This window comes from Schistosoma haematobium, chromosome 3 (assembly GCF_000699445.3).
Source record: "Schistosoma haematobium chromosome 3, whole genome shotgun sequence".
NCBI lineage: Eukaryota > Metazoa > Platyhelminthes > Trematoda > Strigeidida > Schistosomatidae > Schistosoma > Schistosoma haematobium.
Window position 1 is genome coordinate 2011705 of NC_067198.1, and position 22296 is coordinate 2034000.

Genomic DNA, 22296 nt, shown 5'->3' on the forward strand with positions numbered 1-22296 from the left:
TTGATATGCAATGAAGTTCTTCATATGTTTTACAGTAATCAACCTAAATAGCTTACCAGATATCACTTGAACTATAAATGTACATTTCTGTGTAGTTATGACTTCTTAGTCTAAAGAATCTGTAATAATCTAATCTGTTAGGAAAGTAACTAGAACAATATACATTCCATGAGTGTAATAATTAATAGTTGCAAGCCAACCTCCTCATTATTTTGTTATGATTAGTACTAGTAACAATACAGTGGAATAATTTCTACTTTTTTTATTCATTGAATAGATCGAACATGTCAGAATCATATGTGCCCTACGAAAACATCACGTTGGCTTGTACCTATTATGCTTGGATTCTATGTGTTATTAACTAATATACTGATGTTCAACTTACTTATTGCCATGTTTTCGTAAGTGTAATCATTACAACTTGTTATTTGTTTACTTACTTGCTTACTGACTTATATCTGTTACCCCTCGTGAAAGAGCATAGGCTGTCCACCTGGAATCTCCATCAAACTATGTTCTGGACAATTTTTTCCAGTTGTTTACAATTACTATTCATCCTTTTGATGTCCGCCCTCAATTTCAGCTCCATATAGTAGAACTGTCTTGACGTTCGTATCAAAGATTCGAACTTTGATGTTGGCTGACAGATGTTTTGAGTTCCATTACAATTTTATCAGGTTACTATATTACAAGAGTTTGTTTAACCCCCACTAATTAAGAGCTATATAACGATTGAGATTCAGATATTATGAGTAAATACTATTTTTAAAAATTCCAGTCGTTTCATTTGTACGTACATGTCTTCATCCTTCAATTTGCGTTGCTCCACTGTCTTATAAATTAGAATTGTATGTCAAAGACTCGGAGAGTGGCCTGCTAGGATAACAACTTACTTCAGTTTAGGCGGCCAGTCAGTATTCCAGCTCTCACACAAATCGAATGACGAAATGTGGCATTTATGTATTCGATACCTCCTTGTATCAATGTTTATATGTTTAGACAAAGAAATTAATAAGTTGCGTGTACTGGAAGAGTTATATATTCATTGGTCTGCACATTGAACTGAACAAATTCTATCTGTGTCATAGTTTCTGTAACTATTTAAAAAAAGAAATAATGTTTCAATCGATGAGACTATCATTTATGGACGACCTTTGAACGATGCTAAACTGACATTGAGAGTTACAACTGATTGATCACTGGGTGGCGATCAATGTCATGCATGTCGATAGCATTCGATCTGCACTAATAAGGACCAGACAAGCATGACATTGAGCACCATTCAGTGATCAATCAATTGTGATTACATCTCAGTCCTACAAGAGGTCGGTCGCGGCTCGGATAGCTCAGTGGTAACGTCTCTGACTGTGAAGCTGGGCGACGCGAGATCGAATCCGCTAGGGAGCACCAGTCCCCTCAAGATTACAGGTACACCTTCCTGACGAGTGCTAAGTAGTACGAAACCTGAGTCCAGGGTTTCCTGTTGACTACCTCCAACCACCATCTCACCTTGACATTGAGAGTGTCCACCTAATAACCGGAAACAAATAAGGGTTATAAATCAGTGTGAGGGATTTAAATTATGACTTACAGTTGATGGTTAGGGGTTAGAAATTAGACTTAAGGTTTTCATCATAAACTAACATTGGCTATAATGCCAAAACTCTATTTAATCAAATAGATGAGTTAACTTTGCACAAAAATCTTATACTTGATTAGTTTGTCCATAAGTTATAGTCTCGCCTTTTAATCTTTTATTGTTGGTTTCATAGAAATGTTGTTGAGAATTTTTCATTCGAAACTATAAGATGTTTGATACAGAAAAATACATTCAGCTATCTGAAGTCACTTTTAATAAGATTTCAATTTGACATTTTGATTTGGTGACCATAAAGTGATAGGTCGATTTAATAAGTTTGTAACGGTAAATAAATCTCACAAATAAATAGCTCTGTAAGTGTCCGACATTAGATGCTGACCACATTAGTTTGAATGGACTCACCACGTTGAAGGCGCTCAGTTATGCATCCACACCAGATCACGAGTGGGAACGCCGTGCTCAACATCCCCTGAAATCGGTAGCCAGATTAGATCAGTCGATCCACGATATATTGGTAGATTATCAAATATATCTTTGAACTTCCTAGCTTCTGTCTTTTGATTTCACTTGGTGGATACGATGCATAGTAGAAGGTGTTACTGGTTAAAGTGTTGTCCAACTCCAAATACCTGTGACATCTTCAGGTTTATTAATATGGGTATGAATATGATATTAAAACTATACCATCGTAAAAAGATCTTTAGTTTTAATACCAAGAATCTCATAGAGTTAACCTGAAGATTTTCTCATTAAATTATCACTGATTTCAATTTATTGTAAATCAATGTGGAAAATACGACACCGTTTTCCTTTATTTTTAATTTATAAGATGAACTACTGTTTTAAATATAAGTAGCCTAAATTTTAATTGATATTTTTTCAGTAAAACCTACGAAGAAATAGAGAGTGCATCAACATACTATTGGAATTATCAAAGATATCAAATGATCAATGATTATGTTCATAGATCACCACTTGCTCCACCAATTATTATTGTTTGGCATTTCTATGAAGCATATAAAGCTATTGGAAATCAATGCGCAAGTTTAAGAAATGCTGAAACAGCAAAATATAATCCATTTTGTAAATCAATCTGTTTATTTTTTTAACAATACTGGTTATCAATGTAAATTATGATACTTATTTATGTGTAGCTTTGAATTGTCATGTGAATTCTATGTATATGATCCCTTTATTCATTAAGTCAGCATGTATTTTAACTGGTTCTTAACAGTTATAAGATGACAGCTCGTCTAAGTAGAAGCCTATTTAGAACGAGATCGTTGGTTTGTAGACACACACCCACCATTTTATGATTTTATACACGCCCATTACATAAGAAATCTGGTCACATGTTTAATGTGTATAGCTAAAATAATCTGCTCAATGGATGCTTTAAATGAGTAGTAGTTTATCAGTAGCATACTGATGGAGATGAACTGCTTGAGACGTTTTTTAAAAAAAGTACACGTAAACATGAAAAAAACTAAGTTTCAGATGTTGACCGCTAATAACAAAGTTCTATTTCTCAAAACTATAATTCAACGAGTATTTGGTTAGCGATATTGTCTGTGATCATTTCGAGTGATTTATTATATACCTTCGTCATTTTCAATCTCCTACATATAGCGGAATTGATGAGGTTCTGAACCTATAATCCTAAGTTTTTGAATTCAGAAGAAATTCGTGAAAGTTCTGTCCCTTCCTTGGACGGTTATGAATGAATAAACTATTTTATTGAGCTTTTTCACATTCTCTATTTGTTTGTTGTCTTTCATCCCATTTCGGGGAATTGGTACTTATAACTTGACTATTCTGTACACATTTGTTTTACTCATTAAGGTGTACGATTTACCGATGTGAAAAAAGAAAGAGAAATGGTCAAATGGGAGCATATGAAAGCTATGGATTATTTAAGAGAACCATCAACTAAAGCAACTGGGAAAAGAGGTGTAGCTGAATCACGTGCTGTGGTATTTCGTGGTGGTGGAGGTGTTGGTCCTGGTCAAGGACCAGTAATGGATTTAAAAAGTGAAATGTCCAGTGTTACAGAGGTAATATTGATGCTATTCAATGATAATCTAAATTTGTTTAGAATATCAGTGAACAATGTGAACGTATTTTGATTAGCTGAAATGAAATCAGGGATATTTTAAACATATGACCAGTATGCTTGACAATATAACTAGAGTGTCCCAGTATATGCTATTCCGTTTTGGCGGATTTAATAAAAGCAAGCAATTTTATTAATTTAAAGCCAGTTAAATCTCTAGTTTTGTTACATATTACATTTGTGTACTATGGTGACTTGTATTCACTTGCGATACATAGAGTTAAGTAATTCAATCTATTTGTAATCTTTATTAAACTGCTATCTTTCTGTAAATGATGATTCGTCTGAAACAGATGATTTAACTATAAAGCTTTCGTTACTTTTCTGTCAGAAATGACAGAAATCTCAGAACCTTCTTCTTGAACCCTAGTTTTGATCATTATGATTATGGTGTTTGTACAAGTTTTCTATTTTGAATGTAAGTTCAGATAACACTTAAAGGCATAGAACATTGGATACTTCTTGTTTTTCATAATTGCAAACTACTCATCAATGCTGACACACAAAATCGGACTATAGACTTATTGATATTATGACTAATTAGATGTTTGTTAACAACTAACGCAGTATCCAATGATTTATACTTTCAACTTCTGCTAATTCACGATCTAATACCATAACTAATCTATGTCATTAGTGAATAAATAGCTCATTCTTAATACAGTTAGTTATATTACATAAGGAATAGTATCATAATAGGGCTTTGAGAAATCTATCTTAAACTGGCGATTAGTAAGGGCATCATTGTTACCAAGGTAGGCGAGAGGTAGTTGGCCTCTTTTATAATTGATTGGGTTCTTCTCTTCCAATAATAACATTATCATTGTTTTTTTCCTTGTATTATTCTATTTCTCCCAGGGTATTGGAATGGAGTTAGAAAAACGTTTCAAAGAGATTGATAATCAATTTCAACGTTTTAATGATGTTGATTCACGTTTGAATGATGTAACACAATTATTAACAAATTTATCTGAAGTAATCAGTAATGTGACTGAAACACAACAACGAGTAAGTTGACAATAGTTAGCTGTTATAACTTGTGAACCTGTGTGTTCTGTTTATTGTATAACGCAATGATACCGCCAATCAGAGAGCAGCGAATTGTCGATCGAACCAGTGACTCATGAAACACGTGCGAGCAGCCTAGAGTCCTAGTCTAGCACAGCCGGTTAAGTCCAGAACACCAATCTCAGCCTCTGCGATATGAATCATCCATTATTCTTATCGGGATATAACATTAGCTTTCATTATTCTTCTGAACAACATTGTACTGATGATGTTACTCAGAGGAAGAATAATCAAAACTTCAGGACCAAAGTGTCTACCTCCGTGAATAAAACTCCACTTAAATGGTTAAAGCACAAGTGGGAACAATCAAGTGTATTTTAAGAAAACATTACAGAATATCCTAGTAGAATCTGATAATCATACTTCAATTAGTTGTCTCAAACTTGATTGTTCCTTTGTTTCTACATCAAACATTCACTGCTCTCGTACTCATTTCTTTGAACTTCTTAACTTTCTGCCACCAGGCATTTCACTTTTGATTGGTCAAACATACTACTTATATCTGTGGACATCAATAGCACATATCACAGTAGTAGTGGTGAAGTATTTTGAACTAGTGTCATTCACAGTAAATAATACCTAGCAAAAGACATAAAGTTGAAGAATAAATAAAAACAACAGACAAAGTGAGATGATACTTATTTTCATGCAAATACAAACATTTATTAACCGTTAAAATGAATGGTATATTTTCACCTAATATATTTGCGCCACTCAAGTCACTTGATTTGTGTGTGAGGTGTGATACCACCCGGGTGCCCAAACCGAAGCAGGTGGTTTTCTTAGAGGGTCAAACTCGGAGCTTTCGACCTAAAGGACTAATCCACAGGACAGTGGAGCAACGTCAGAAGATGCAGTCCCATAGTAGCCGGTGACCAATAATTGGTTCATACGCCATATGTTTCCTCAGGATCCTGGATCTCATGTGCACCATTTGTTTGGAATTAGAGTTTCCCAACTCTTCTAGGTGGATCCTCCATATCCATCAACCCGTTTAAAGCTCCGAACATTCGATTTTCGTCCTCTCATTTTCGTAACCAATATCCTATCTGCAATAAGTCAGTGTGTAGGACTTCTCTGACAGTGGCTGTATGCGTGTGGCCATATGAGAGCATTTGGAGAGGGAGAGATAACTCTTCCCACCCTCGGCCGTACCATGGCATATGCGGGTGAGATGTATATATTCTAATAATCGATATGAATCAGACGAAATCATTATTGGAGAGTGGTTAATCTAGCATAACAGTCACTGGGACTACAAGCCCACATGTAGATAACGATGGTTTCGATGACAGCTTATCACTATTACACAGAGATGATAACTGATTGAGACGTATTTAATGAAATAATACTATTATCTTAATGGATATTTTAACAAACTGAGTTCTGTATCATTTTCTAGATTATTCGACAAATAAATGAACTTCCTACTTGTCAATGTAATGAATTCACTGATGAGGTTGTTCCTGTACAAAAATCCACTACAACTCAAGCTGATTCAGGAACAGCAGAAACTAGAAAACGTACAAAACTAGAAGTAGCTATTCAATCTGCATTAGAAGCAGCTAAAGATGTACTACGACCACCAACACCACCACCACCACCGCCACCACCTCCTCCACCCCCAAGGTGAGTGTGTTTTTATGTACATGTATATGACTATATTGAATAAAGACTATTTAATCAAATGTAGGAATGAATTTCGCGGTAAAATCCAAGATCTATTGTCCTCAATCTGATTGATTCGTCAATAAATTATAGTCTTGCTAATAAGTTTCACTTATTTGTGTCTTTATTCTTAAACAAGTTGATAGTGGATGATAATTCATTCATCCTATTAAAGACTAACAAACAAAAATCATGAGGAGTCTCACTTGAAATCACTGTATCTGTTGTAATGAACACTTGCCTGACACCGGTCTTTACTTCGAACGGGTCTGTCAGCTGTCCTCAATTCACGATGTTGCAGCTTAATTCATCATAGGAATTCCGTATGATATTGACTTTTTTCTCAGGCACGCTGTAGTGTCAAAAAGCCTCCATAATATTGCCCTGTCCACGCTATCAAATGCTTTCTCGTAGTCGAAGAATTCGATGTAGAATGATGAATTCCATTTAATTGATTGTTCCACAATGATCTGTAGTGTTGCGATTTGGTCTGTACACAATCGATCTTTAAGGAATCCAGTTTGTTGGTCTTGAAGTTGAGCATCTTGAGTACATAAGGATTAATTTATTCACAAATTAGGGCAATCCAGTAACTGGTGTGATCATATGACTAGCTATATCTCATTCATCGTCCATAAAACCAGCCAAATACTGATCAATTAATACGGTAATAAACAGATTAGTTTTTAGGCTAACCATAGTCAACCAAGGCTGACTTTTATTTCAGTTTATATCATGTATTAAATATTTAACATATTCTGTAATTTCTTCAGGGAATCACCTGTTCTATTAGCTGCTGTTGTTCCTGGATCCGAAGATGATTCAAGTGGTTCAGAAGAAGGTGGAGATCCTTCAGCTGATCCAGTCATAGTACCTCAAGTTCCAGATATTAAAACTGGAAGAGTTATAGAAAGAACATTGGGTGATCATCGATTATGGAGAATGGCTCCATTTAATTTTGAAAAATATCCTGGAATGAGAATGAATGTACCACCGGAACGAATGGCATGGACTGTAAGTATTTCACTAGATGAATAGTTACCTTCATTTGATTATACTAAACACATGATGTTTAACTATTAAGCGTAATCATTTCATTTGACAAAAAGTATTTTGAAAAGTTTCGAATCATAAGCAAACATGGACAGTGGCTATCAGTGGAATCCAGGACGCGCGTTTCGTCCTATTTGGGACTCGTTAGCAAAAGCAGGTAGCTATCAAGACCCAATAGCTGGGTGGATAACGAGATGGTGTTTGAAGCAAACGGTACTGGGTTCGAGTCCCAGAGTGGATATCAACTCTGAGATGCAGGTACATCTAACTGACGAGTTCCAAATAGGATGAAGTGACGCACTTCAAACTAGATTTCACTGCTAACCACTATAAAGCTTGTGAATTAAGGCAATATAGAGGCAATACTTACAGTATGCACATATGCCAATAAGAGACTGATTATTTACAGTCCTAAATAACAATGGGAAGATACAAGTAAAACAACACCAAATGATTTTCGAATTAGATTTCACATTTTCCATGGAATGACAGTTTACTTATTATGATGACTGTATTCACTTATTATATGGTCATATTTTGGTTACTTTGTGGAAATTTTTTTTGATCCTTGTTTATTATGGGATATAAATGAATGCTCATCGTGTATATTAACTGGATAAGTGGTAGATCTTTTAACAGAACGTTAGATTTGGTTCCCTAATCTCTTCTAGCAACCTTCAGACTTAATCTAAACCACAATCTGAACACAAGAGAAAAGGTGTGAGGACTTTTCTGTATCTCCCCAACAATACTAAGTGTTTATTTGTTTTCACGACCATTTGTCACTACTAACTGTGAATGAGGATTACTTACTGTGAAGTACAAACATACTTACAAATGTAACCGTTTCATGCTATTTCAGTCTCAGTGAAGCTTAAATTTATTTCTTAATTGTGGTTATAAAAGTTGAACTAATTATCGATTTAAAACCCAATTTCAATGTAAAGTCCTTCTTTGACTCCCTACTGGGTGGTAGGCAGGGTTCAGAATCGAATGATTTGAATACTTTTGAAAATGTATGGTCTGTAAGATTTATTGGATCTTCTATGTTATCATTCATGTAAATAAACTCACTATAATTAAAAGGACAGACTATTAAGTCTCTTTTTGGATTTGACATAATCCATGAACATCAGATCGGTTTTGTGAACATTATAGTAATTTCACTAGTTAAAATCATGAGTCAGTTGAAGCTAGACCACCATAGAAAACCTGGAAGCACTGGACAGCCGTTTCGTCCTTTTGTGGGACCCCTCAGCAGTGCGCATCCACGGTCACGTTCGCGTGATTCGTGAATTGGTTGAGGTTAGACATTAAAACCATTGGATGCCGGCTCAGTGGTCCAGTAGGCTAGGCGTTCACACGCGAGACTGAAGGCCCTGGGTTAGAATCCCGCGGTCGTGATCGTGGATGCGCACTGCTGAGGAGTTCCACAATGGGACGAAACGGCCGTCCAGTGCTCCCGGGTTTTCAACAGTGGTCGAACATCAATCGGTTCATGATCTTAATCAAAATTATATGATTGACTTGATTATTACTATTCTATATCATAGTTTCAATTGTACATTTATACATACTATTCATATACTTTCATTGAATAAATAGGTGGAATATCCAGATTACTTTGCATATGATGCTTGTGAAGAAGTTTTATTATTCCCATCAGAAGAATCACATGATGGTGTTAAGTAGGCTAAAGTTGTTTTTTTTTGTCATTCATTCATTGCATGTTTTAATGATTACCCCAAGTGTACTGTATTCCATTGCATTTTCTATTGCATAATTAGTTACTAACCTGCTGGGTTTTTCTTTTTATAATTTTACAATACATGGAGCATGATGATGTGTTTTCTTTTAGCATGTAATACTTTCATTACTTATCTATCATAATAGCAACATCGTTATATCGTATTTACCTGAATTATATTATTGATTGAGATCATGAATGAATTAATATTTTAGGTCCTGGGTTCGAATCTCGCGAGGAGGGGGGTAGGTCGTGGATGTGCACTGCTGAGGAGTCCCATACTAGGATGAAACTGCCATCTAGTGTTTCCAGGTTTTCCATGATGATCTAATTTCATGGTCTCAACAATCGAAATTACTAAAATCTCCACAAAACCCCTTATTCTTTTCATTTCAATCTTCTTAATCTCAAATCTTTATTTAAACACATAAATAGTGGTACAAGAAGGTACCAAATATATATATGTGATACACTTCGTCATTCGATTTGTGTCTAAGAGCTAAAATACAGTCTGGATGTAATAACCGAATATGATTTTTTCAGGGGGCCACTTCTTAAGCCTTTGACCTAGAGGTCTAATTCATAAGGCAGTGGAGAGCTGTAGTCCCATGATAGCCGATAGCCAACAATAGGTTTATGAGACATGTGTTCCCTCAAGATCTTGGAGAACATGTACACTATTCACTTGGAATCAGAGTTTCTTAACTTCTCTTAGGTGAATCCATCTTATCTACCATGTTGTTCAACTCGATGATTTTGTAATGGAGTAACTAAACATAGCTTAACGGTAATAAAGAAAGATGTGGGTTGAAATCAGTCGAAGCGAACCCAAATTATGAATTGAGGAGAAATGATAATGATGTAAACAAAACTTGAGAAAGATTTGAAATAATGAATGATATAATAGGTAAAAAGTAGGTTTAATCTTACTAGAGTAAACAAAGACAGATTACTTGTTCTTTTAGGACACATAGATCTAATTCTAGACCTTTGATCGCTATAGCTACGTATAAAAATTCACATATATCTGCCATAGTAGTTATATAAGTAGATTTGAAAGAAGTGCCTACGTTCGATTCAAAGAACATAAGCTTAATTGGATTGAAAGCAATCAGCATTGTCATTTTGAGACATCTCCTTGATACAGAACATCAAATGAATACATTGAAGTCCTTCAAGAAAATGAATAAACAATCAAATTCCAATCTTTTGAAATCCTTCAAGGCTATAGCGATCAAACGTCAAAAATCATATCTATGTATCTAAAAAGAGGCAGTAATAAGCCATTCTTTACCCTGGTAACATTACATCCCTTTTTGTACATCATTCATTGTTTCAAATCTTCCTCAGGTTTTGGTTACATCACCGCCATTTTTCTTCAATTCATAATTATGGTTCGGTTTGATGAAGTTGAACTCTTACTTACTTACTTACTTACTTACTTACTTACTTACTTACGCCTGTTACTCCTTGTGGAGGAGCATAGGTCGCTCACTAGCACTCTTCATCCAACTCTGTCCTGAGCGATCCTTTCCAGCTCTTTCCAGTTGTTATTCACCCTTTTCATATCTGCTTCTATTTCCCGATGTACTATATTCTTTGGTCTTCCTCTTTTCCGTTTCCCTTCAGTATTCCAAATTAGGGCTTGCCTCGTGATGCAGATTGATGATTTGCGTAATGTATGTTCTATCCATTCCCATCATCTTTTCCTAATTTCTTCTTCAGCTAGAAGCTGGTTTGTTCTCTTCCACAGTAGATTGTTGCTGATGGTATCCGGCCAACGGATATTGAGTATCTTGAGAAGACAACTAACCAGACGCTAACCAGAGTTCAACTCACATCTTCCTTTATTATCATTAATCTGTTTTCAGTTACTTTATTACACAATTATAGGTTGTAAGCAACTGATGGAGATCAAACAAAATAGAATGAATTCATATTAGTTCACATGGATCTTTGTATCATTTGTATCGTTTTTGTATCAGTTCAAAGACTTACATTACACAGAATTTAAAAGTATATTGACCTTCCTTTTATTGAGATGATGTGATTCATAGAATCAAGGAAGTAAGAAATGAAATAAATATCCATCAATATTGTTTATTAAAAGTAATACTGTACTATATGCTACTTATATTGATAGATGTAAGTAATATGTAATGTCAATCAGAAGTAGAATGTTGATGAAAAGAATATTGAGATGAAGGAATTGAAGGGAACAGAAAGGGACTGGAATCAAAACAGAATTGAAAGGATCATAAGGGATGTAGAGGACAACTGCAAGATGTGCAAAGGATGTATTTGATGTATGAATTCACATTTTGCTAAACTATTGTATGATTATGAATGAAACACCCACCTAAGTCTTCGTTCACTGTAATACTGTTTATCAAATTTACATAGTAAAAAAAAACAAATTTCAATTCAGTACCTAGATTATATTGTCAGTTTGAAGACATTGATTACTTTTACTTCATTACGCCTGTTACTCCCAATGGAGAATAGGCCATCGGTCAGCATACTCTAACCCAATCTGTCCTGCGCCTTCCCTCATAGCTGTATCTTATTGTTGTTCATTATTATCTGGTCTGTCTCCATTTCTCGGCGTAATATGTTCTTTGCTCTCCCTCTTCTCCTTTGGCTTTGAGGGTTCCAAGTGTGAGCTTGCCTTGTGATGTAGTTGGGTGCTTGCCTCAATGTGTGTTCTATCGACTTCCAGCACTTCTTCCTGATTTCTTCCTCTGCTGGGATCTGGTTTGTCCTCTTCCACAGTAGATTTTTTGCTGATAGTGTTTGACCAACGGATCCGAAGTATTTTGCATAGACAACTGTTAATAAACACTTGTATCTCATGTATAATGGCTTTTGTAGTTTTCCAAGTTTCCGCCTTCCATACAGTAGAACTGTCTTGAAATTTGTATTGAAAATTGATTCATTACAGTCTTAGATTATAAGTAGACTTAAACCAAGATGATCAAAACTTCTATTACTTTTATATTTTGAATAATTCCAAGAGTTTAATTGGATACTATCAGTATTCTTAGATCATGCAAAATATTAGCCTTGAGATATCCAACGTCAATAAGTTTACTTTTCAATGGTCATGATCATGAGTCAGTTGAAGCTAGACCACCACGGAAAACATGGAAGCACTGAACAGCCGTTTCGTCCCATTGCGGAACTCCTCAGCGGTGCGCACCCACGACCTCGCACCCTGAGAGATCCGAACCCAGGACCTACTGATTTCGCGCGCGAGCACTTAACCACTAGGCCACTGAGCCGGCATCCGACGGCGTTAATGTCTAACTTCAACTAATCCACGAAATTGAGCGACATATCCACAATTGTCTTCATTGAGTTACTATCTCACAACAGACCTGGTTGAACTCCACTGGTCACTACTTCTCACTAGAACTCCAGGATATACCTCGTGAAGCCGGTCACTAGTGAGCATATGTTGATTAATATCAGATGGGTTTTGTGGATATTATTAGTAATTTCAATGGTTAAGATCATGAGTCAGTTGAAGCTAGACCACCACGGAAAACCTGGAAGCACTGAACAGCCGTTTCGTCCTATTGTGGGACTCCTCAGCAGTGCGCATTCACGACTTTTGTTAAATGCATGATATCTATTATTCATTGTATATACATACAATTCATTCATAGACTAACACAATCATCATTCATGAAGTTGCATATTATGATTGTATTACTAACGCATCAAGTATAATATGAGTATACTGTTATGCTTTATGTCTTGTATAATTAGTCATATATGACTGCCTATAACTGCATGATGAATCGTCTCTGTACTTAAAGATTAAACACCTCTATTAAAAAAACCCCCAGATAGATCTGTGTCTAAAGACAACTTATTACTTTTCTTCTCTTCATCAATCAAACCGATGATCTTGTCAAAACACATATGAATTCTTCAACGGATTCCTTATCGAACTCTTGAAATGATTTGAATACATTATACTTAAACATGTATCATTAATGTTATACATTATAATTCATGATAACATTATTATGATTAGTTTTACCCATGGAAACATCGTATTTACTTTTCAACATAGTGAAAATCTACGTACAATCAATTTTAATCAATATGATTCTAAAGCTAAATTACGTAGACAAAGTTTACTTGGTCGTTATCGTTTAGATTCAACAACAGGTGCACCATTAAATCCAATGGGTAGAACAGGTTTATTAGGTAAAGGATTATTACCACGTTGGGGTCCAAATCATTCATTTGTATTATGTATTACAAGATGGACAAGAGATACACGTACTGGTGTACAAGTAATAAGAAGTAATCGTGGTGTATTACAATATTTGGCATTAGAACGTAATAAGAGATTATGTATGCCATGGGTAAGTTAAATGTATTAATTTAATATCACTATTCAAGGTATACAGATAAAATGATTTAGTTTTTGGGTATCTGAAGTGTTTGTAAGCTTGTTAGTAATGTCTCTGACTGTGAAGCTGGGTGACACGGGATCGAATCTGGAGCATCAATTCCCTCAAAATTACAGGTAGCATGAAACCTACGTCTAGGGTTTCCTGTGGGCTACCTTCAACCACCATCTTATGCAGTGACGAGTCATCTAGACTAATGGCTACATTACAGGATTCGATTTGCACTAAGAAAAACAATGACATACATGACATTGATTACCATCCAGTGATCAATCAGCTTACGAGTCCCAAATAAGACAACGTGACGCGTGTCCTGGATTACACTGCTAGCTACCATCCATCTTTACTTATAAATAGTATTATCATAAACTCTCCTAAATAGAAGTGATCTCATTCTAGAATTATTAGAACATACCATTTAAATACTTTTAATAAATTCATACATCATAGAGATAAGAGTCTATTTCAAAGTTTCAAGAAACGTTAACTAGAATGTAGGGAACTACTATAGATTGTATGAATGTTCCAGAAGATATAAGTCATATACTAACCTTGATATCAATCTCAAAATAGACAGTTGTCAGCGATTTACACACCAGAGATTAAACGCACAATTATTTTTCATTATTAACACCAATACAACAAATCTTTCAATGCGGGATTAAAACCCAGGGTATTCAGTCTCGCATGCGAACGCTTAACTTCTAAACCACTGAGTCGGCCGGCATGCAACCGGTGTTAATGTCTAACTTCAACCAATCCACGAAATCGCGTGACTATCTTCCACTATATTGAGGTAGATACCTGTCTCTACCCGATACGGATTAGCTCCATTGGTCATGGCTTCTCACTAGAACTTTAAGAATTCCCTCACAAAGCTAGTCACTGGTGAGTACATGGTAAATATCAGCATGGGATTGCGGAGATTATTAAGTTTTTAGATTGAGATCATGAATCGATTGATGTTAGATCACCACTAGGTTTTCAACGGTGGAAACATAGTTCTATTTTCATTAGTATCAATTATTATACAGAGAGATGTTATAACAATATGACTAATCATCATTGTATATTGTTGATCATTACTTTTCTTATTATTATTTCAGTATTTAACAGATCATACAAACAAATGTGATTTTGATGAATGTGTACCAAAGATTATAAGCAGTTTAGTGACCCGTCGAGGACGTGCTATACTTCCAGAGAAAAGAGTTGAAAGATTATTGAAACGTATTGAAAAGGCTGAAGTTACACAGGTAATGAATAGAATGTTTTCTTTTCTTTATCATATGGTATTGATAAACTACAATACTTATGTAAACAATGTATTTCGTGCATTTTACTAACCAAACACTCCTAGATTGTGAAGTCCTCATGATTGTCGGGCTAGTTTTATTGTAATGATCTCAGCCTTAATATCATTGAAAACCTAGAAGTACTGAATAGAATGCTCATCTTGATATAGGACAAGTCAACAATGATCATCTATGACCTCGCACATAGGAATTAAGCATAGGACTGTCGGTTCACTAAGCCATAACACAACCTTGTTATTATCTAACATTAATTTGCTGAGTTGAATTCGTAGTAGAGCTCACCACTTTTAATGATCCTATATCTGACTTCAGTTGGATCGTTTCTGATTGCTATTGAGATATATATATCGCCAATCCTCGTATGTACCTAAATAAATGGTTGCTCTGGTTGTCAGAAGAGGCATTGGCCTCATGACTTCCGAAGGAACTCGGCTTTCATCATGAGGCGTCATAGTTCTTCTAAATGAAGACCTCCTGACTCTCAGGGCATAGTTTAAAAGGTTTGAATAATTTTTTCTGGTGAGCGTTTTTTTAGCGAGTTAGTTTCTACGGGATGGGGTTGCTAACCCCATGCCCAACCCTCCTCCTTTATCCGGGCTTGCGACCGGCAGTAGCCCCCGGAGGGACTCCAGGCGGATAGGACACAAATTGAGGAAAGCACCCAACTGTGTCACAAGACAAGCCCTCACATGGAATCCTTAAGGTCAAAGGAAAAGAGGAAGATCAAAGTAGAACACATTACGCCGGGAAATGGAGATAGACATGAGAAAAATGAACAAGAATTGGATAGAATTAGAAAAGAAGGCCTAGGACAGAGTTGGTTGGAGAATGCTGGTCGGTGGCCTATGCTCCATTAGGAGTAACAGGCGTAAGTAAGTAAGTAAGTAATCCTCGTATGTAATCATCGACTTAACTGGTGTTAATGAATAACGGAATTAAAATAAGCCAAATACGAGAATGGATTTTTAAATGCGTATATTTTGTACACTCGTTGATAGGAACAGACTGTCAGAGAGACATAGCGAAGGAAGCGAAGAAATGAGAGCGAAGCGAAACGAAATAACGCGCAGTGGGGAATGCGCGTAAGCCAACTCAGTTTAATCAAGCGTGCATCAGACGAAAATAAGTTACAGACATATGATGAATAAGATAAGAAGTGTACATACACATACGCTCATATAAAACAGTCAATGTTGATAAGTGAATAGTTAACAAGGTCAAAACGTAACTCAAGAAGAATAGATAAGTGGACCTATTCAGAAGATAGAATAAGTTATATGAGCTTAACATGGCAAATGCCACTACAAATTCGCAATATTGTATGATTGCCATCGATTGTTTACTCGGCATAACTGTCTCACCTTAGACATGGGGGTTTAGCTAAGATTAGTCCATGATTTCAACTACAAAGATTCTACAATCTTAATCAGTCAGCCTGGCAATCAAACACGCTCAGGTCGGCACGTATGTGAAGATGAATTAAATTGAATTATAGTATTATCCAATTCTGATGATTAACAAACACTATATGTGGTGATTAGAATAAGAATGGGATCGTAATAGAAGTTACTATCTTCACATCAAATCTGAAATTTGATCATTCAAAATATACATGAAACTGTTTGTATATGTTCAAATTCAACTGATTAAGATATTGTCAATCGACCATTACATTTCACATTATGGTTTACCTGAGAAGATCGTCAATATCATCTGGAATTCATACGATGGACTACACTGTAAATTCATGCTTGGCGGAAAACTGACAGACACATTCCAAGTGAGGACCAGATTCGATCAAGACTGCTTACGCTCCCCCTTTCTCTTTCTTCTAGTTGTTGATTGGATTATGATGACCTTGATATTTGGGGACAAGCACAGAATACAATAGACAAATCATAATCGATTAGAAGACTTGGACTTCATAGATGACCAAGCTGTTTTATTACATATACACAAACAAATCCAGGTAGAGACATCCGGTTTCAAAGCAGTTTCTGTCTACAGCAGTAAGCCTCAACACACACAAACGAAAAAGTAAGGTCCTCCAATACAACACGGAGAACACCAACTCAATCACACTTGATAAAAAAGCTCTGGAAGAAGTGAAGAGTTTCACGAATCTAGGAAGCACTATTGGTGAACAAACAGGACCTGATTCAGGCGCAAAGGCGAGGGTTGGCAAAGTATGGGCCTCGAGTGGAGAATATATGAAACTCAAAACAGCTGTCGACCAAAACCAAAGTCATAATCTTCAATACAAATGTCAAGACAGTTAATTCTATTGTACGGAACTGAAACATGGAGAACTACTACAAAATGTACAAGTATTTATAAATAATTGTCTACGTCAGATACACAGGTCATTCAATCAAGACAAACTCTGTGTTCAATGTCATCTACAAGGTAAGTAGCAGTCTTCCAAAGGCAATTCTACTGCATCTTGTTAGCTTTATCAAAGCAATAGTCATATATCTGGGAGAGATTGGTGCAACCTCTTCTTCTACCATGGTCTTAATATGTTATAATTTTTTTCTCTTTTTTCTTCATACTCTTCTTCCTTTAGAGCCATCTGCTTCCCCTTTCATCTTCTCCTTAAACATTCTACCCCCCAACTGGTTTATTTCTGTTTCTATGATCCCCCCTTGATTACATCTTATCATGCTAAGCCATCCTTTCCCAATGAACTATATTGGAAATACAATCTAAACAGTCTCTTATATTTCTATTAAGTGTTCAATTAAATTCAAAATATTTCTCTTTTATGTAACTTTTTTTAGATTTTTAAAGGTTACTTAGATGATCAGTTAAATGCTGATAGTGCATGGATGGAAACTGTTGTGATTAATTTACATGAATCTGAGAGTAAAGGAGCTCAACTACCAGATGACATATTAAAGGTAAGTTATATTATAATTGGATTTCTCTTTTGAAACAAAAAAAAATCTATTCAACATAAAAACAACATACTTAAGGGGGGGGAAGGATCATTTATCGAACCTTTGGCCTACAGGTCTAATCCATAAAGCAATGGAGTAACGTTAAAAGCTATAATCTCATGATAGCCGGTAGCCAACAATTGGTTTATGAACCAATTGTTCCCTCAGGATCGCGGAGGTCATGTACACCATTGGTTTTAAATCAGGGTTTCTAAACTCCCTTCAGATGGTGGATCCTCCATATCCACCAACGCGGTTAAAGCACCGGACATTCTCTTTTCGTCTTCTCAATTTAGTAAAAACACGCCTGGTGCGAAGGTAATGATAGTAGCTGTACATAGGTGACCATGTGAGAGCATTTGGAAAGAGATAAAGGACTCTCCTCATCCTGGATATTTCTATTCCTAGTTTATTAATTCAATTACTTTTGCATTAACATTTGTTCATCACTGAATATTTTCGAGTTCGCACGCAATAACGACGGGTCCTGAATTTGAATCTCGGGATCGTGAATGCGTACTCTTAAGGAGTCCCATACTAGGACGAAACGACAGTCCAATGCTTCTGGGTTTTTTAAGGATGGTCTAAAATCAATCGATTCATGATCTCAATAAAAAAATTCAAAATAATTTGTCCCTTTTATAAGTTTAGACCATTCAATAAGATGATAAAGTATATTAGATCAATGTAATATGTTGTCACAAAACATTGTGCGAGGAGCCGGAAAAAGACAACTTTCACCATACTTATAACAACATCCAAGATCGTCTTGTTCACGATCAAATTCCTCTCTAATCTCTTAATATCTTCTGTATCCCGATACATACACCTTCTCACAGCTTTATTATCACGAACCATCAATGTTAATGATTTGAGTTCACGAAATATTATTCCTGGTCCGCTGAAACCACACTCTAAACTACATGTTGATGCTTTTAATGTCAGAACCTTGTACCATAAAAGACAACAGGCTTTTTTAGCTAGGATCTTTAAATCTCGCGGTATATCAGTGTATGAGGCATCAATTGTATCTTCAATCCGTGTCAGATAGAGATAGGTATCTACCTCAGTGAAATGTAAGATGGTCGCGCAATTTCGTAGATTGGTTGAGGTTAGACATTAACACCGTTGGATGCCAGCTCAGTGGTCTAGAGGTTAAGCGTTCGTGTGCAAGACCAACCGGTCCTGGGTTGGAATCCCACGGAACGGGATCATGGATGCCCACTGCCGAAGAGTCCCATAATAGGACAAAACGTCCATGTAGTTCTTCCAAGTTTTTCAATGGTGATCTTTATTTATTTTTTATTTTATTTTAACGCATAGATATTGGTACAAGAGGCACCAAATAGACATGTGCCACACAAATCTCATTTGGTATGTGTGAGGGCTGTGATACTGCCCGAGTGCCTAAGTCGAAGCAGATGGTTTTCTTAGTAGGCCACACCCAGAGCCTTCGACATGAAGGTCTGATCCACAAGGCAATGGAGCATCGTAAAGAGATGCAGTCCCATGGTAGCCGGTGACCAACGATTGTTTCATACACAATTTGTTCCTTCAAGATACTGGAGCAGATATGCACTATTGGTTTGAAATCAGGGTTTTCCAACTCCCTAGGTAGACTCTCGATGTCCACCAGCCCGGTTAAAGCGCCTGACATTCACTTTTCTTCTTATCAATTTCGTAAACAACACCCCCGCCACGAGAAGGTAATGAGTAGGAATTCCCTGGCAGAGGCTATATACACGTGGCCATGTGAGAGCATTTTGAGAGGGAGAGCAGACTCTCCCCACTCTCGGTCATACCAGGGCATTTGTGGGGCTAACATCAATCGATTAATGATCTCAATAAAAAAAATTTTTTTTCTTTATTATTTTCCCATAGTTACTCAATGAACCTGGTACAGAAGAACAATGTAAATGGGTTGAAGTATCACATAGTAGTAATCTACGTACAAGTCATAATTATATACTTAAGAATGTTGCAGAACTTCGTAGAGCATTCTATTAATCAAAATACTTCAAAGATAATGAACTCATTCATCTTACCTATTTATTACATTAAACACGAATGAAAATGTTGACTACATTCTCAAAATTTACAAACAGTATTCAATTCATTTAATGAATAACTCAGTCAACTTTATGGGCTTTTTAAAAAAAGTACAAAAAGATGGTCTCCATTTGTTTGTTTGTTTGTTTTTCCTGGAATTTCCATGATCTAATCAAGTTTACTATTGTCCATTTTATAAAGAGAAATGTATTATTTCTTTAATGTTTTAGTCATTGTTTTGTTTTAAACCGTATCAAAAGGATATACTAATTTCAATAATAACAATAATAATTGAGTGAATGAATGGTACTGGGTTCGAGTCCCGGAGTGATTATCAACCACGGGATGTAGGTAGGTACATCTAACTGACGACGAGTCCTAAATAGGACGAAACATGCATCAAACTAGATTTCACTGCTAGTCACTATCCATCTTTGCTTATGACTTGCTTGTGACTTAGGATAATATCGAGGCAATCTGTAGAGGATATACATATGCCAATAAGAGACTGATCAATTGTAATCTTAAACAACAATAGGAAGATACGAGTAAAGCAACACCAAGTGAATTTTGAATGAATTTATATTTAAATATTGAACTACTTATAAGTAGTAAAATATGTCCAACAGAAAAAGTAATTTCCATAGTTGAAATCATGAGTTAAATGAAGCTAGACCACCATAGAAAAAACTGGAAGCACTGGAAGGCCTTGATCCTAGGCTCAAATCTTGTGAGGCGGAATCGTGGAAACGCACTGCTGAGGAGTCGAATACTGCGATGAAACGGCCATCCAGTGCTCCCAGGTTTTCCATGATGGTCTAGCTTTACTTGACTCATGATTTCAACGATTGAAATTACTAAAATCTCCACAAAACCCTTTCCCACTTGATATTGTTTAGTTGAATCTTCCCATTGATATTTAGGACTACAATTGATCAGTCTCTTATTGACATATGTGTATACTCTACGTATTGCCTCGATATTGCCTTAATTCACAAGCTTTTATAAGCAAAGATGGATAGTGGTTAGCAGTGGAATCCAGGGCATGAGTTTCACCCTATTTGAGGCTGGTCAGTAGGTAAGTGAATAACGCGATGACGTTTGAAGCGACTAGTACTGGAATCGAGTCCCGAAGTGAACATCAACTCTGAGATATAAGTACACCCAGCTGACGAGTCCCCAAATAAGACGAAACATATGTCCTGAATTCCAATGCTAGACATTATCCATCTTTACTTATAAAAAAAGGGAATTATTTTAAAAAACTTCCAGAAAAAATACAGAAAAATAAAACTGACAAACAATACTGAAAAAACGATGGAATTTACAAAGAATAACACAGACTGTAAATATCTATCAATACTACTAGTAAATAGATACTAATGAGTACTATTGATGAGTAATTACTTTAGTGTAAAAATCATGAATTGGTAGCATTTATAGATACTACTACTGTGTGTGGTGAAGACTTGGAGAACTACGATAGTTATCATACAGAGTATACAGGTGTTTATTAACAGTTGCCTATGCAAAATACTTCGGATCCGTCAGCCAAACACTATCAGCGAAAAATCTACTGTGGAAGAAAACAAACCAGATCCCAGTGATGGAAGAAATCAGGAAGAAGCGTTGGAAGTGGATAGGACACACATTGAGGCAAGCACCCAACTACGTCACAAGGGAAGCTCACACTTGTAATCCTCAAGGCTAAAGGAGAAGAGTAAGGTCAAAGAAGAACATAATACGCCGAGAAATGGAGACAGACCAGATAATAATGAACAACAATAAGATACAGCTATGAGGGAAGGCGCAGGACAGATTGGGTTGGAGAATGCTAGTCAGTGTCCTATTCTCCATTGGGAATAACAGGCCAAAATAGGTATGTAAGTACTAATAAATACTTTTGATGGAGTTTTGTTCCCTGAGCTGGATGCTTTAGTCGTGGAGCTTTCATTATCACCACAAACTTCAGGCTAATGAATAAATATCGATGAATATAATTGGTAAATAAATAGTACTAGATCACTACTCATATACGATATTTAGAAATGAATCTAAATGAATATATACGACTTGAAGATACTACTGCTAACTAACTAGTAGTATATACTACTAATAAAAGAATGCATACAAATACTACGAATGAATACCATCAATATGAAGAACTAATAAATAAGTATCATTACATACATACTACTATTAGATATTACTGATATATACTATTAAGAAATACTACTAATAACTGTGAAGCTGGGTGACACGAGATCAAATCCGCCAGGTACACCTTGCTGACGAGTGCCAAGTAGCACGAAACCC

The 22296-nt window shown here is 36.0% G+C and overlaps 1 protein-coding gene across 1 annotated transcript in view; it reads left to right on the top strand.

Moving 5' to 3' along the window:
- TRPM2_3 (Transient receptor putative cation channel sub M member 2) overlaps positions 1-19938 on the top strand; it is a gene marked incomplete at both ends in the record, with an annotated part of 120225 nt that extends 100287 nt beyond the window's left edge. Inside the window, 11 exons of the mRNA XM_051218923.1 lie at positions 278-401; positions 2484-2683; positions 3443-3654; positions 4572-4721; positions 6184-6410; positions 7223-7463; positions 9108-9190; positions 13292-13628; positions 14783-14932; positions 17773-17892; positions 19813-19938. Of these exons, the coding sequence (XP_051068658.1) occupies positions 278-401; positions 2484-2683; positions 3443-3654; positions 4572-4721; positions 6184-6410; positions 7223-7463; positions 9108-9190; positions 13292-13628; positions 14783-14932; positions 17773-17892; positions 19813-19938 (1970 nt within the window). The remainder of the gene's footprint in view (positions 1-277; positions 402-2483; positions 2684-3442; positions 3655-4571; positions 4722-6183; positions 6411-7222; positions 7464-9107; positions 9191-13291; positions 13629-14782; positions 14933-17772; positions 17893-19812) is intronic.
- Positions 19939-22296: the final 2358 nt, after the last annotated feature.